The 18,039-nt window shown below is 39.4% G+C and overlaps 1 protein-coding gene across 1 annotated transcript; it reads right to left on the minus strand.

Moving 5' to 3' along the window:
* Positions 1-854: 854 nt before the first annotated feature.
* Positions 855-11,282, minus strand: LOC134311941 (butyrophilin subfamily 1 member A1-like). The gene is made up of 7 exons (XM_062993592.1): positions 11,204-11,282; positions 7,747-8,097; positions 6,888-7,166; positions 5,417-5,524; positions 4,777-4,803; positions 2,185-2,211; positions 855-1,387 (listed from the first exon to the last, which is right to left on the minus strand). The coding sequence occupies exons 1-7, from the start codon at positions 11,280-11,282 to the stop codon at positions 855-857; spliced, it is 1,404 nt and encodes a 467-aa protein (XP_062849662.1).
* Between the last annotated feature and the right edge of the window lie 6,757 nt (positions 11,283-18,039).

An 18,039-nucleotide genomic window follows, 5' to 3' on the forward strand; every position in this document is an offset into this window, starting at 1 on the left:
AATACCCCCAGTTCACATTGTTTCATGTATACAAATAAACTTGAAACTGTGCATTAATTATTTTTTATAAATAACAATGTAAGCTGTAATTAATTTGTAGGTTTGTGTGCAGACTAAACTTTAAAATGGTTTATTTAGATTGTTCCAATGTCATTCAATGTAATGACTGAATATAAATGTAGTAATAATAATAATATGGTGAGCAGCTAGCTTGGAAAAGCTAAACCAATGTAAAAAAGTGGCCATATAGGATTTCCCATAAGGCGCTGCTGGCTAGTATAATATAGGAGCTGAATGGATAATGAATAGTAGATAATTGGTGTTAATGTGAAATCACACAGCGTAAACTATACCACTTTTAATTATGTAATTACGTCAATATTTATGTAATTTTTATTTAAGTTTTGTCATGTGTGCATGCATGTTTATTCACTGTTTACATGTAATGTGTTGCTTTTGTTTTGCTTGAAGCCACAGGAACGAGCTGTCCTCCTGCCAACATCAACCAGTATCAACCAGTGGTAATGATGGCACTAGACCTGCGGCAGCAGAAGATGCTACCAGCAGCCCGACAAGAAAGAAGGTCCGTAAGTTCACAGTCAGACGCGTAAGTGGACAAGGAGGGCTGGGGCTGATGTGGGTGTTAGGAGGCCAGTAGTGGAGAGTGCTGGTGGATATAGGCTTAACAGATTTGCTGCTCCGGCATGAAGTCCTCACCGACTGCAACAGAGTAGAATGGGAATGGACTGTGGTGGCTAGGCTGAAGACTGTGACTGGTTAGAAGCTTTGGACAGGGGGGTGCGAGTTCGAGCAAGAGTTTTGGAGTTTTGGTTGGTACCCATTCATAACCAGTCCTAAACAGGCAAGATAATCAGAGGATCTGAGTTCCGACCATGTTCGTTGTTACAAGGACTAAAGAATGGATAGAGTTTTTCAGTGAAAGACTGTCCTGTAAAAGAGTAGATACGAGACCTGTTTCCTACATCATAAAAAGACACCCGACCCTCCTCATAATCCACAAACACTCCTACCTTCTCTGGTTTCTTTCTCAGGTTGAGGGGAACAGAGGGACCCAAACAAGCTCTATATTCATTGCCAAGTCTATGTACCACAGTCCAGAATCCATTCTCAGGGCTCAGAGAAATCTGTCCCTTCCTGTTAACAGATTCTGTGGCCACTCCGAGATCCCATTTAATTTTTTTGCCAACTTGTATCTCATAGTAAAATCTTTCTGAGAACCCCTGGTTTCCCAGGACACAGGGACTATGATCAAACCGTACTGGTGTATCAGGAAGATCCTGTTTTTTGTCTCCATGTTTTACTTGTTTTCCATCTTCAGACAAGATGAGTTTGGGACTTGCTGATTCTGGATCTAGAGTTACATCCACTGAAAGACAGATATTTTAGTAAGGAATATTTCAGGAGTTTAAATTTAATTTAAAATATGTAGTCTCACAAGGCTATCTGCAGCATCTATCTACATTAAGATATATAAGTTATATGAGAGGGTTATTTGGGTGGCACAGCAGTCTAATGCACTACCTCACCACTGCCAAGACTTATATTTAGCGTTAGCCGTGCCAGTGCCGTGGTCAGGCACACTACAGACACAGTTGTCCGTGTCTGAAAGTAGGCCTGCTTGAGGATTCACATCCTTGCTGCTGAAACACTGACTCCTAGTGGCTGGTTTTGGCACCAGCACAAAACGGATACGATAGTGTGATCCAACAAACATGATAATGCTTACTGTAGAAATCTGCTACTGCTATTGCTAAATACAAGCATTAGGACACCCGCAGCCAAATGTAATTTAAGTGAATAGTCAGGTTAGAATTTCCATATTGTTATTTGATTTGATGTAAACAGCATGAATTCACAGACCCCAATTTGTGTTGCTTCAATCTGTGAAGATTGATGGTGGTGGTATGATGGTTTGAGGATTCTTTTCTTTGCACAAATTGGGCTAATCTATACCAAATGATCTGAACGCCACAGAGTTTACTTGCTCATGGCCAGAATAAACTTAATGGTGGTGCAACGGTAAACTGCGGGGTTCGAATCCCCAGTGCTTCTATGTGATAAAACATGAAAATAAAACAAATTATTCGAATTATATAATAATTGTGAATTATTTGATTTATTTATATGTTTATTTATTTATTTTGCTATAACAGTCTTTCTTACCTTCATACTTTCTTTTCTTTTCAATATCTGCAAACAGATGTGTACAACATTATTATCATTTTTACGTTAAACATTATGCTGCCTCTCTACTGATGTTAAACTCCACGCCACAATTTTTTGTGACATATATTTTAGGTTTTTTTAAACTTAATGGTTGTTATATGGAACCATAAGAAGATGAAAAACCAGTGAAAGACAAACTGGACTGAAAAACTTTAAACTTTGCCAATCTAAGGATTTTAAGAGAGTAATCCTATTAAAGAGCTTTAAAGTCCAGATGAAAAGATCAGAGGCAAGCTGTAAAAATGGAGCGCCAATGTGGTTATTATCGAAAATAGAGAATTAGCAACTGACACTGAAATACAAATTAATTGTACACTAAATTACAAATCATTAAATTATCTTTAAAGTACTTTAAAAGGATATTACCATTTGCAACATGTAGCATCTGAATCTCTGAAACCAGAAAAGATAAGTGGATTTATTAATAAAATAATTTAAACACACACAAAACCTTTCTAAAATGAAGTATCATTGTTATTTTCCACCATACATAAATGAAGTGAAGAATGTAGACTCAGCTGGTTGAACCACACACTACAATTCCTTGGAACTTGGTTTCATTCTTGCCACTGTGCACCGTCTATGAAAAATTTCATCTGTTCTCCTTCATGTGCATAGTTTGGTTTTCCTTCACCTCTCAAATAAAGTTAGATTGGCAAAATGATCTCATTCCTAAATGTGGGTGATTGGATTAATAAGTGTAGCACCATCCTCAGGGTGTATTTCTGGTTTTATTTAAAATTCTAGAAAATGTATTTGCATAAGAACAAATATTATAGCAATTTAATAATAATAATAATAATAATAATAATAATAATAATTAATAATAATTATTTTAATTACTTTTTGTTTATAATAATTAAAATATTTACAGAGGTAAACTACTGACATTAGTCTAAGTCACATTTTTATATTAAATATTAAAAATTTTAATATTTTAATAAAATATAAAAAGATAATAATATGATCTTGTTTCACTGACTCTATTTTATCAGCTCCACTTACCATATAGAAGCACTTTGTAGTTCTACAATTACTGACTGTAGTCCATCTGTTTCTCTGCATGCTTTGTTAACCCCCTTTAATGCTGTTCTTCAATAGCCAGGACCCCCACAGAGTAGGTATTAATTGGGTGGTGGATCATTCAGAGCACTACAGTGAAACTGACATGGTGGTGGTGTGTCAGTGTGTGTTGTGCTGATATGAGTGGATCGGACACAGCAGCGCTGCTCGACTTTTTAAACACCTTACTGTCACTGCTGGACTGAGAATAGTCCACCAACCAAAAACATTCATCCAACAGCGCCCCGTGGGCAGCGTCCTGTGACCACTGATGAAGATCTCAAAGATGACCAACTCAAACAGCAGCAGTAGATAAATGATTGTTTCTGACTTTACATCTACAAGGTGGACCAACTAGGTAGGAGTGTCTAATAGAGTGGACAGTGAGTGGACACGGTATTCAAAAACTCCAGTGGCACTGCTTTGTCTTATCCACTCATACCACAACACACACTAACACACCACCACCATGTCAGTGTCACTGCAGTGCTGAGAATGATCCACCACCTAAATAATACCTGCTCTGTGGTGGTCCTGTGGGGGTCCTGACCATTGAAGAACAGGGTAAAAGGGGGCTAACAAAACATGCAGAGAAACAGATGGACTACAGTCAGTAATTGTAGAACTACAAAGTGCTTCTATATTGTAAGTGAAGCTGATAAAATGGGCAATGTGTGTAGAAACAAGGAGGTGGTTTTAATGTTATGGCTGATCAGTGTATATATTATTGATAAACAATAAAATACATATAAAATATAAAATAAATAAATATACTATTTGAGTTTGTGGTTTTCAGCATTTCACTGTTATTGAAAAATAGATATACAATATAAAATGCTTTAAAAGTTCTTTTAAAAGTTTAAACCATTTAGTAAGTAAGAGATTATATAAATACCATCCTCTAGACTTCTCTTCTCTGTCTCTGAAATCGACAAAACAACACAAGATAAAATAATGTTACAAAAATTATACACAGTGAATATAAAAAGTTTACACACTTCTGTTACATTTGTTACATTTTTTATTTCTTTCCACCAATTATTTGCATCCCTGGACCACCAATGAAATAAACATTCTTTATTAAATTAATAGGTAAAGTGTCTCCTAAATGTAATAACTTTTCCCAAAACTAACATAACATCACAACATTTACGTCTTGGAAAATGCAACTAAAAACACCCCTTTCTGTCCCAACTCTATTCTCCTAATCCCATTTCTTTTCTTTTGGAATTGTTTATCATATGCATGTACTAACTATTGTAAAGCATTTATGAGCTTAGGAAATATGCTAAATAAATAGACATTATTATTATTATTACACAGTGAAAAACTTTTCTTTCTTTCTTTTAATTGTGGTATCAGTGGCATAAATCACAGTTGTATATTATACACACACACACACACACACATATATATATATATATATATAATTAAATATATATTAGACATTTTGGTTATTTTGCTTACCTTGCTTCTTCAGTGTTCTTTGAAGTGCTATAAATAATAAAAACAAAAAGTTAACTATAGAAAATTTGAACTACATACAAAGAGAATATTTTTGACCACATATAGTTTATTGATACAAACCATGTAGTATAATACTTGTGTGTATTAAGTGATGATATTTTATAATGGTAAGGTTAATTTAATTCTGAATTACTCACAGTACTACTAAATCTGCAATTAATGCCATATAAGAGGTACATATTCATTGATTCATTGTCTGTTTTATGCTGGTCAGGGTTGCAGTGGGTCTGATTCACACTGGACATGTTGCCATTTCATCACAGGGCACATACATTCACACACACACTTACAGTTAGGGCAATTTCTGGTAGCTCCAATTAACCTGACATGTCTTTGGACTGTGGGAGCAAACCAAAGCTCCTAGACGAAACCTCCGGTGGACACAGAAAGGACCCTGACCGCCTGGCCAGGGAATCGAACCTAGACCCTTTATGCTGTGTGGAGACCCACTGCGCCCACCAAGCTGCTTATATGTACGTACATATGTAGCTTACAAAATATGCTAATAATCACTAAATGATCATTTTTGTAATGCAGGCATGTTAACTTTATTGCTATTAAAATTATGTAAACATATTACCTTTCTTCTGACAGAAACAAGTGATTACTGCAACGAATCCAGCAGCAGTCAACAATGCTAAAAGTGAAATACTGATGACAGCTTTTCTCCAAGCATCAAAAACTTGACCTGAAATACAAAGCGGATGAAATGAAACAACATAGCAGTATCCAAATTCTTTAATTTTTTGGTATAAACTAAAAGTTTATACATTTCTCCACATCAGTTTTCAATTTACATTAAAGTAACAGAAAAGACCTTTTCATTGCGGCATGGCATACTCTGTCAATTCTTTTACCACTAGTACACACTAGTACACTCTCTTAGGTCAGTTAGGATTTAGCTTTTATTTCTTTCATCACATTCCCTCTCTCAGATGTTCTCAGATGTTTACATTCACATGGTAAATATTTGGTCGCATTGTCTTTAAATTCTTTAAATTAGGTCATTTGTGTCAGGTAGCCTTCCACAAGCTTCTTACAATAAGTTACTGGAATATTGGCTGTTTCCAAAGATCAGTGCTTTGTGATTGCCACTTCATTACCATCACTTTGTTGCCATTTTGCCACAAATTTGGAAGTATGCTTGGGGTCAGAATCCATTTAGTAGACCCATTTGTGCCCAAGCTTTACATTTCTGGTCAACACAAAATGATCCTTGTTGGCATGGTGCTCTTTGGCCTGCAAGCCTTGCCCTTGTATCTCTATACATTATGGCCAAACCCTTGCATTTTTGTTTCATCAGACCAGAGAACATTTCTTTGACCCCATTTGCAGTCGCAAACTGTTAACAGGTTTTTTAATGGTAGTTTTGGAGTGATTGCTGAGCAGCCTGATGTAGATTTGTGTTATGTAGTGAATTATAAGTAAAATTATATATAGGTAAAATTATAAAAATTGCTTGTGTCATGTACAAAGTAGAATCTATATAACTTGCTAAAACTTTAGCTTGTTTTAATGACCAAAGTGTATGTAAACTTATTACTTCAAGTGATTGTGGTGAAGTTCCATGTTATAGGTGATATAAAGCACTCACTCACTCACTCACTTTCTTAACCGCTTATCCAATCAGGGTCACCAATAGGGTCACCTATCCCAGCTTTTCAATGGGCGCAAGGCACACAGTAACACCATGGATGGGGCGCCAGTCCATTGCAGGGCAGACACAAATACACACACATACACACACCTATTCACCTATAGGGCAATTTAGTGTCTCCAATTAACCTGACTGCATGTCTTTGGATTGTGGGAGGAAATCGGAGTTCACAGAAAAAACCCACGCAGACACGAGGAGAACATGCAAACTCCACACAGAAAGGAACCGGATCGGACCGCACCACCTGGGGATCGAACCCAGGACCTTCTTGCTGTGAGGTGATAGTGCTACCCACTGTGCTGCCCTGATATAAGTAGTAGAATATTTTTCTATGAACAGCCTTATTCTTTATAATTACTAAAATCTTAAAAGTTGAGTGAAAATGGACACTTACTATCAATGATAACGTCTGCCTCTACCATGTGATGTTTTTGTTGAAATCTGCAGTAGAATCTGTTGGATTCATCATGATCATAAACAGTGACATGGCGTTTTACACTGAATAGATTAGCTTCTTTGTGTGTCTGTGTAGCTTCAGCAGGTAGATCAGCTCCCTCTCTGTCCAGCCACTCAACCCTGGGTTCAGGGTTCCAGCCTTTAGATTCACACAGTAGGTTGATCCCTCCTGAGTAACCAAAATTCTCTATGGAAATTGCTGGGTGGCTTCCAACAGCTAAAATAATCAACAACATATAGGATATACATTGTCATATAAAACTTTTTTTATAAAGCAATCTCAATTAGCAGTTGCAGAAAATATGTTCCCCTTTGAAACTTTCTCTCATTTATTAAAGATAAATTAGCTGTTTTATTTAGTGAGCAATAACGACCCTTATTTTTAAAAATAAGACCCAGATTTTTAAAACAGTAAGGAGGGCTCTAAATTTTTTCTGGGATTTCTTAAACTAAGGTCCTCTTTAGGTCATGCCTTAGCATTTTATTCAATATGGATCAAGGTCTTATGGCATGATTAATGGTGATTGACCAAACTTGTTGGATGGGACAGTGGTAGCCTAGTGGGTAGAGCTTTGGGCTATCAACCAGAAGACTGGCGGTTCAAATCCAGGCTCTGCTATGCAGCCACTGTTGGGTCCTTGAGCAAGGCCTTAACCCTGTCTGCTCCAGGGGCACCGTACGGTGGCTGACCCTGCACTCTGACCCCAGCTTCCAAACAAGCTGGGATATTAAATAATTTAATATATAATTGTAATATATTTTTGTGTACAACCATTGATCAAAGCAATCTAACTTACCTTCAACTGTGACCTGAACAGTAATGTCATCATACCAGGATTTAAACTCAACAAAACATCTGTAAGTCCCTCCATCAGAGCCTCGGAGTGCTGAGAGCTTTAGTGAAGTGTTGCCATTCTGTAGCTCCTCTTTGAACAGTGATGTTCTTCCTTTGTAGGACTGAGCCTGCTTTTCATTTTTGTCTATTTTATTCTCATATGCATGCACTATTTCGTTTGATTTATCTGATCTGTACCACTCCACTCTCATTTTCACAGCACTGGTGGTGGGTTGGATCAAACATGGCAGAAGTAGATCTTCACCAGCTACAGCAACAAGGTGAGCAATTGGACCAACCACACTTAAGCGCTCTGTGTTGTGAGGGATGCAAAAAAAAACAACACATTTGTAGTTCATGATGTATTGTCTTGTATGTATGTACAGTGGGGCCAAAAAGTATTTAGTCAGCCACTGATTGTGCAAGTTCTCCTACTTAGAAAGATGAGAGAGGTCTGTAATTTTCATCATAGGTACACTTCAACTATGAGAGACAAAATGAGAAAAAAAAATCTAGGAAATCACATTGTAGGATTTTTAAAGAATTTAATTGTAAATTATGGTGGAAAATAAGTATTTGGTCAATAACAAAAGTTCAACTCAATACTTTGTAACATAACCTTTGTTGGCAATGACAGAGGTCAAACGTTTCCTGTAAGTCTTCACCAGGTTTGCACACACTGTAGCTGGTATTTTGGCCCATTCCTCCATGCAGATCTCCTCTAGAGCAGTGATGTTTTGGGGCTGTCGCTGGGCAACACGGACTCCACAAATTTTCTATGGGGTTGAGGTCTGGAGACTGGCTAGGCCACTCCAGGATCTTTGAAATGCTTTTTACGGAGTTACTCCTTCGTTGCCCGAGCGGTGTGTTTGGGATCATTGTCATGCTGGAAGACCCAGCCACGTTCCATCTTCAATGCTCTCACTGATGGAAGGAGGTTTTGGCTTAAAATCTCACGATACATGGCCCCGTTCATTCTTCCCTTAACACGGATCAGTCGTCCTGTCCCCTTTGCAGAAAAACAGCCCCAAAGCATGATGTTTCCACCCCCATGCTTCACAGTAGGTATGGTGTTCTTGGGTTTTTCTTCTTCCTCCAAACACGACGAGTTGAGTTTTTACCAAAAAGTTCCATTTTGGTTTCATCTGACCACATGATATTCTCCCAATCCTCTTCTGGATCATCCATATGCTCTCTGGCAAACTTCAGACGGGCCTGGACATGTACTGGCTTAAGCAGGGGGACACGCCTGGCACTGCAGGATTTGAGTCCCTCTCGGCATAGTGTGTTACTGATGGTAGCCTTGTTACTTTGGTCCCAGCTCTCTGCAGGTCATTCATCAGGTCCCTCCGTGTAGTTCTGGGATTTTTGCTCATCGTTCTCATGATCATTTTGACCCCACGGGATGAGATCTTGACCCCAAGGGAGATTATCAATGGTCTTGTATGTCTTCCATTTTCTTACAATTGCTCCCACAGTTGATTTATTCACACCAACCTTGCCTATTGTAGATTCACTCTTCCCAGCCTGGTGCAGGTCTACAATTTTCTTCCTGGTGTCCTTCGACAGCTCTTTGGTCTTGGCCATGGTTGAGTTTGGAGTCTGACTGTTTGAGGCTGTGGACAGGTGTTTTTTATACAGATAACGAGGTAAAACAGGTGCCATTAATACAGGTAACGAGTGGAGGACAGAAGAGCTTCTTAAAGAAGAAGTTACAGGTCTGTGAGAGCCAGAAATCTTGCTTGTTTGTTATTGACCAAATACTTTTTTTCCACCATAATTTACAATTAAATTCTTTAAAAATCCTACAATGTGATTTCCTGAATTTTTTTTTCTCATTTTGTCTCTCATAGTTGAAGTGTACCTATGATGAAAATTACAGACCTCTCTCATCTTTCTAAGTAGGAGAATCTGCACAATCAGTGGCTGACTAAATACTTTTTGACCCCACTGTATTAGGCATGATGTGACTATACTAATTATTATAATAAGTCACTACACAGGAAATAAGTGTAGGTGTATGTGAACTTGATTACACCTCAGATTTGATATTTTATATTACTATTACTATTATTACTTGTTGAACAAGTTTAGATCAGGTATAAACTTAGTTTGTATTTTGACCTGTTCAAAAATGTAAAATCAAATCGACATGGTTTATAATTTACATTCTGTTTACATTTATGAAGTGATTCTAATAATTCTACATTTCATTCTGTAAATAATGTAATGATATGTAATGATATGAATTTATTGATCATGTAACTAAAAGTTGGAAGTCGAATAAAGCAGCCCGATAAAGAACACACAAGGGCGGCACAGTGGCAAAGATGGTAGAATGGATAAGCCAGTGGCATCTATGGCACAGAAAGACTGATGTGGCACAATAAACTCTGTATGGACACTATTTCATTGGGCAGTATCCGACTCGCCAGTGAAACTACACACAAACCTACTTGTCCTATGAATCCAAACACAATAAAATAAATGCACTTATTAAAGCAAAGCAGAGGCTGGCAGAAGTGGAGTTGAATTAATAATGAATTTTCATTCATATTAATTTTCAATTGATTTCTCAATCAAAAAACTTGTATTAAGATTTTGACTTGATTCATTATTTTGCCTTGTAAATAGTAGTGACTAACAGAGCTTTGATGATTTTGGCTAACTGTGTAATGCCAATACCGTAAACAATGTTTACTAATCTTCTTAATGTAGACCTGTTTAAATCTATTTTTAGTCTCCTTCTTAGACTAAAATGTAAATCTGTTGGACCAGACTGAAGGCTAAGGGACAGACCCCATGTGATCACTTTTGAGACGGTAGCTAACTCACGACACAAACAGTGAACAATAAACGCCCACCGTCAGACTAACTACATCGGTTGTTCACTGAACGAAGACTGCTAGGAGAAATACTGGTCTTTACTTAACATATACATGAAGATTTTTGAAATATATTGGTCATATGTATTAAAGGCACAACAGTGTTAGTGGTCATGATAAAATGTACAGTATATTTAACGTTTAACACAGCAACACATAATCTATAGCGGCCCCTTAATGTCTGAATGTTGCACATCAACATGAGACTTAGGGACCTGAGTGTTATCCTCCCCTCCATCTCTTCCAGTCATTGTCTATAGGTAGTTTTGCATGCTCTTGATATAATTTTATCATGGTAATCTAGTTTCATCATATGTGTTATAGTGTAAATATGTAAGTCTGTTTCTTTCTGCAATAGATTAAATTCACCCTTTGCAGTGTGTCTGGGTGGCATCAGACCAACAGCAACACTAACCCCTGTAAAGGAGTTTGTGAAATTGCATAAATAATATGAATAAATAATAAATTAAAGAATTAATGAATAACACACACACACACACACACACACACACACGCACACATTGCTCTTTTTACCTGATTGAGATTCCACGAAGCTGTAAAAGATCGGTAGATTAATACAGAATATTCTCACTATTAATAGACAGATTTTCATTGCTACAAATATTAGTTTAGTGTTATTTTTAACCTAAAACGTTTGCTAGATCATGTCTGTACTTCCTTATTCCTAACTCGTTTAGTGTGTAATGTTTATCGACAGTCCTTTCATTTTCCCCAGCAGTAGATAAACCAGTAAAACTGGTCTCTCTCTTAATTCATTTCTTTTTTCATTTTTATTAAATGCTTTAGGTCTGAGGCAGGACGTCAGGGTCATGTCAGGTCCAGTTACACTGGGAAAAATGGGGTGCAAGGCAGAAATTTCAGCATTGTAGGGCTAGCGTAATAGACTGCTGCATCACCCAATTCAATTTGCCGGATTTTGGCCGGCAGAGTGGGCACAGAGGTGCAGACGATTGATTTGTCAGTTTCGCTTAATTGACTATTACCTACGCCTGGTGAGCATTCGCTCCAGGTGGATTTTTAAAATATATTTATATATCTCCCTCTCAGACTCGCCAGCTCCACTGTTGGCAAAGCTGTGACACCAGTCTGCTTGGTCCGGTCCGGTTTTACATTGGCATGTGATGCCAGCGCATTCTTTTCCTTCTGTGAAATTGGTCAACATCTTTTGGACCTCACAACAGAACCGCCCTGGAAGTGTATTGTCCCTGGGGTGGCATGACATCAAGTTTCTGGAGCGGACCCGCTTGTAAATCCATGTTATGCATGGGATGTGTCAGTTGGGGGGGTTGAGCTGCTGCTAGTGCATTGCTGGTCCTGTTTGATTCTGATAGTTCCCTATCCTATCCTTCTCAGTTCTGACCTATCAACTTTCTCTGTTTTACAAAATATCCCAACTTTTCAGAAAATGCTGTTTGTATATTTAACAAAGATTAAATGCATCATTATTCACTTTTTCTGTACAGAGATTTCTTCTAATGCTACAGCATACTCAAAACTAATATCTTATAAAGAATAATATTTTTTTTACTATATTGTTTTTCTCACTTGCAACAAACAAAAACTGGTGTTTCATACCTCATACAGCATACACCGATCAGCCATAACATTATGACCACCTCCTTGTTTCTACACTCACTTTCCATTTTATTAGCTCCACTTACCATATAGAAGCAATTTGTAGTTCTACCGTTACTGACTGTAGTCCATCTGTTTCTCTGCATGCTTTGTTAGCCCCCGTTCATGCTGTTCCTCATTGTCAGGACTCTCCCAGGACCACTACAGAGTAGGTATTATTTGGGTCGTGGGTCATTCTCAGCACTGCAGTGACAATGACATGGTGGTGGTGTGTTAGTGTGTGTTGTGCTGGTATGAGTGGATCAGACACAGCAGCACTGTTGGAGTTTTTACATACTGTGTCCACTCACTGTCCACCTTGTAGATGTAAAGTCAGAGACGATCGCTCATCTATTGCTGCTGTTTGAGTTGGTCATCTTCTAGACCTTTATCAGTGGTCAAAGGATGCTGCCCATGGGGTGCTGTTGGCTGGATATAATTTTAGTTGGTGGACTATTCTCAGTCCAGCAGTGACAGTGAGGTGTTTAAAAACATTGCTGTGTCTGATCCACTCATACCAGCACAACACACACTAACACACCACCACCATGAGTGTCAGTGTCACTGCAGTGCTGAGAATGATCCACCACCCAAATAATACCTACTCTGTAGATCCTGTGGGGGTCCTGACCATTGAAGAACAGCATTAAAGCAGGCTAACAACGCATGCAGAGAAACAGATGGATTACAGTCAGTAAAGTGTGCTAAATAGTTTGGAGCACTAAATAGATTTATAATATAACATGATAGTTTGCAGTGCTTGTTGTCTATTATGCTATTATCACCGCTGAGACCTGACTATGTCTGATGTGATTGTAGTCTTGTCAAAGTGAAATCTGGCTCTGTGAGGCGACGACACACCAAACTCGACATGTAAACATGTACTACAAAGGTTAATAACTCGAAAAAGTAAACGTGTACTAAAAGGTTAATAATTAGAAAAAGTAAAACAGCACTAAAAGTAAAAGTATACTGAAAAGGTTCACAACCGAAGTTTTTAATAACATTTTGTATGCTAGCGGCGCCTGTTGACCAAACCTGTTATGGCACTGTGAAATAAACGTTTGCAATAGTTGTGACAAAAAAAACCCCATAAACTTAATAATTATGGAATGTGTCCAGATAGTTGTGGCCATACCAAGGCCATAATCACAACATACACTGCCTGGCCAAAAAAAAGGTCACACACTCTAATATTTGGTTGGACCGCCTTTAGCTTTGATTACGAAACGCATTCGCTGTGGCATCGTTTCCACAAGCTTCTGCAATGTCACAACATTTATTTCTGTCCAGAGTTGCATTAATTTTCCCCCAAGATCTTGTATTGATGATGGGAGATTTGGACCACTGCGCAAAGTCTTCTCCAGCACATCCCAAAGATTCTCAATGGGGTTCAGGTCTGGACTCTGTGGTGGCCAATCCATGTGTGAAAATGATGTCTCATGCTCCCTGAACCACTCTTTCACAATTTAAGCCCGATGAATCCTGGCATTGTCATCTTGGAATATGCCCGTGCCATCAGGGAAGAAAAAATCCATTAATGGAACAACCTGGTCATTCAGTATATTCAGGTAGTCAGCTGACCTCATTCTTTGGGCACATAATGTTGCTGAACCTAGACCTGACCAACTGCAGCAACCCCAGATCATGGGGTTAGTAGTTTCAGCAATCTCCATAGATGTTTTCTCTGCTTGATGCATGCCAATAATTTGACCCTTCTGAAACAGATTAACATCTTTTCCACAACCACAGGATTTGTCTTTCAACATGGTTGTTTAACAAATGAGAAGCTACTCACTGCATCAGTTAGGGTTAAATAACTTGTTGCCAGCTGAAATATAATCACCCATGCAGTAATTATCCAATGGGAGGCTCTTACGTATTTGCTTAGTTAAATCCAGGTGGTGACCTTTTTTTTGGCCAGGCAGTGTATATTGGGGGGACATGTCCTCACCATTTCGTACATACAGTGTATCACAAAAGTGAGTACACCCCTCACATTTCTGCAGATATTTAAGTATATCTTTTCATGGGACAACACTGACAAAATGACACTTTGACACAATGAAAAGTAGTCTGTGTGCAGCTTATATAACAGCGTAAATTTATTCTTCCCTCAAAATAACTCAATATACAGCCATTAATGTCTAAACAACCGGCAACAAAAGTGAGTACACCCCTAAGAGACTACACCCCTAAATGTCCAAATTGAGCACTGCTTGTCATTTTCCCTCCAAAATGTCATGTGATTTGTTAGTGTTACTAGGTCTCAGGTGTGCATAGGGAGCAGGTGTGTTCAATTTAGTAGTACAGCTCTCACACTCTCTCATACTGGTCACTGAAAGTTCCAACATGGCACCTCATGGCAAAGAACTCTCTGAGGATCTTAAAAGACGAATTGTTGCGCTATATGAAGATGGCCAAGGCTACAAGAAGATTGCCAACACCCTGAAACTGAGCTGCAGCACAGTGGCCAAGATCATCCAGCGTTTTAAAAGAGCAGGGTCCACTCAGAACAGACCTCGCGTTGGTCGTCCAAAGAAGCTGAGTGCACGTGCTCAGCATCACATCCAACTGCTGTCTTTGAAAGATAGGCGCAGGAGTGCTGTTAGCATTGCTGCAGAGATTGAAAAGGTGGGGGGTCAGCCTGTCAGTGCTCAGACCATACGCCGCACACTACATCAAATTGGTCTGCATGGCTGTCACCCCAGAAGGAAGCCTCTTCTGAAGTCTCTACACAAGAAAGCCCGCAAACAGTTTGCTGAAGACATGTCAACAAAGGACATGGATTACTGGAACCATGTCCTATGGTCTGATGAGACCAAGTTTAATTTGTTTGGTTCAGATGGTCTCAAGCATGTGTGGCGGCAATCAGGTGAGGAGTACAAAGATAAGTGTGTCATGCCTACAGTCAAGCATGGTGGTGGGAATGCCATGGTCTGGGGCTGCATGAGTGCAGCAGGTGTTGGGGAGTTACATTTCATTGAGGGACACATGAACTCCAATATGTACTGTGAAATACTGAAGCAGAGCATGATCCCCTCCCTCCGGAAACTGGGTCGCAGGGCAGTGTTCCAGCATGATAATGACCCCAAACACACCTCTAAGACGACCACTGCTTTATTGAAGAGGCTGAGGGTAAAGGTGATGGACTGGCCAAGCATGTCTCCAGACCTAAACCCAATAGAACATCTTTGGGGCATCCTCAAGCGGAAGGTGGAGGAGCGCAAAGTCTCGAATATCCGCCAGCTCCGTGATGTCGTCATGGAAGAGTGGAAAAGCATTCCAGTGGCAACCTGTGAAGCTCTGGTAAACTCCATGCCAAGGAGAGTTAAGGCAGTTCTGGAAAATAATGGTGGCCACACAAAATATTGACACTTCAGGAACTTTCACTAAGGGGTGTACTCACTTTTGTTGCCGGTGGTTTAGACATTAATGGCTGTATATTGAGTTATTTTGAGGGAAGAATAAATTTACACTGTTATATAAGCTGCACACAGACTACTTTTCATTGTGTCAAAGTGTCATTTTGTCAGTGTTGTCCCATGAAAAGATATACTTAAATATCTGCAGAAATGTGAGGGGTGTACTCACTTTTGTGATACACTGTATACTTGGCCCAAAGAACTTGGCAGCATTTCTGCATATAAGTGCAAATTATCCTGCAAATTGGGTTCACATTCAGTTCTTGCAGGTTTGTGGCTACACCTGGCGCCTCCAAGGCCGTTACAAATTCTGCCTTGTCCCAACATTTTTTAAAGTGTATTGTAGACATCAATTTCAAAATGTATTTATATTTGTGAAATACAATCAAGAAAAAGGCCACTGCCGTGAAAGAATAATATTGTCATAATAAGGAGTACTTGTTCTACAACGTTTAGGTAGATGATATGTGTCAAAGTAGCATTCATATGTATGCCAGGACACAAGGTTTTTCAGCAGAATATTGCCCAGAGCATCAAACTGCTGGCACCGGCTTTTCTTCTTCCCATAATACATACACACCCAGACGTTCAAATGATAAAAAAAATCATTCATTACATCAGGCCATCTTCTGTCATTGCTCCATGGTTTAATTGGGACAGTGGTAGCCTAGTGGGTAGGGCTTTGGGCTATCAACCAGAAGATTCGCGGTTCAAATCCAGGCTCTGCTATGCAGCCACTGTTGGGTCCTTGAGCAAGGCCCTTAACCCTCTCTGCTCCAGGGGCGCCTTCCGATGGCTGACCCTGCGCTCTGACCCCAGCTTGCAAACAAGCTGGGATATGCAAAGAAAGAATGTAATTGTACTGTACAACTGTATATGTACAGTGGTGTTCAAAAAAATAGCAGTCCAACACCATTAACCTGATAAATCACTGTTTTTAGTAAAAATGCTATTTCTACATAGCAAAAAAGTTACTTGATAGTGTAGTAGAGTAATGAAAACAAAACAAACCCAACAATTAGGACATGCATGCCGCTCATTCTGAGTAATCGAAGCATTGAATGAAAGGGGCTTGTTCAAAATAATAGCAGTGAGGAGTTCATTTGGTGAAGTCGTTCATTCTGCAAAAGAACGGGTGTCAATTTTGGCCCTTATTTAAGTTAGGAGGGGGGCAAATGTTGCACAGGTTGGTCATAGCGCATTTCCTTCTGAAATACTGGGTAAAATGGGTTGTTCCAGACATTGTTCTGATGAACAGCATACCTTGATTAAAAAGTTGATTGTAGAGGGAAAAAACATACAGAGAAGTGCAGCAGATTATAGGCTGCTCAGCTAAATTGATCTCAAATATCTTGAAGTGACAACCAAAACCTGAAAGACACGGAGGGAAGTGTGGAACTACTGTTCGAATGGATTGAAGAATAGCCAAAATGGCAAATACTCAGCCAATGATCACCTCCAGAAAGCTCAAGGAACATCTGAAGTTACCAGTGAGTACAGAAGATGATTAAGTGAAGCCAATTTACAAGCAAGAACTCCTTGCAAAGTCCCGTTGTGAAGAAACAGACATATCCTGAATGGGTTAACATTTGCCAAGGAACACATTGACTGGTCCAAAGAGAAACGGCTCAACATTTTGTGAACTGATGAAAGCAAAATTGTTCTTTTTGGGTCTAGTGGCCGTAGACAGTATGTCAGACGACCCCCGAGCACTGAAGTGAAGCCAAAGTTTTTTTTTTTTTTTTTTTTAAACCCCTTTTTCTCCCCTTTTAGCGCATCCAATTGTTCAATTAGCATCGTGCTTCCTCTCTGTCTATGCCGAACCCTGCCCTGACGGAGGTGATTGAAGCTAACCCATATTCCCTCCAAAACACGAGCAGCAGCCAGATGCATCTTTGCCACCCACACATCGACGAGTTTTGGCGCCACCCAGCGTTGCATGCGGAGAGACACACCCTAAGGGCACCCTCTCTCATCTCCGTGCAAGCGCCTCCAATCAGCCGGAGACAGAGACCACATCCGGTTCTTTGTCCCACCCCCCATATGAGCAACCGGCCAATCGTTGCTCATATAGCCACTCAGCTTCGAACCGGTAAAGCAAGGCTGGATTCGAAACCACGTTTCTCAGAATCCAGCCCTGGTTGCAGCGCGTCTCTTTTTACCGCTGCGCCACCTGAGCGGCTCATCAAGCCAAAGTTTAATGTGAAGGTAGTAAAGCACGGTGGTACAAAATGATAATATGGGGATGTTTTTCATACCATGGTGTTACACCTATTTATCACATACAAGGGATCATGGATCAGTTTAAAT

This window comes from Trichomycterus rosablanca, chromosome 4 (assembly GCF_030014385.1).
Source record: "Trichomycterus rosablanca isolate fTriRos1 chromosome 4, fTriRos1.hap1, whole genome shotgun sequence".
Taxonomy (NCBI): domain Eukaryota; kingdom Metazoa; phylum Chordata; class Actinopteri; order Siluriformes; family Trichomycteridae; genus Trichomycterus; species Trichomycterus rosablanca.

Excerpts from the sequence above, each read along its gene's own strand:
- LOC134311941 (XM_062993592.1), bottom strand. The coding sequence starts at position 11,282 with ATGAAAATCTGTCTATTAATAGTGAGAATATTCTGTATTAATCTACCG. Across the intron at positions 4,804-5,416 it reads TTGTTTCTGTCAGAAGAAAG|CACTTCAAAGAACACTGAAG; the intron begins GTAATATGTTTA and ends TATTATTTATAG. Across the intron at positions 2,212-4,776 it reads AAGAACACTGAAGAAGCAAG|ATATTGAAAAGAAAAGAAAG; the intron begins GTAAGCAAAATA and ends ATCTGTTTGCAG.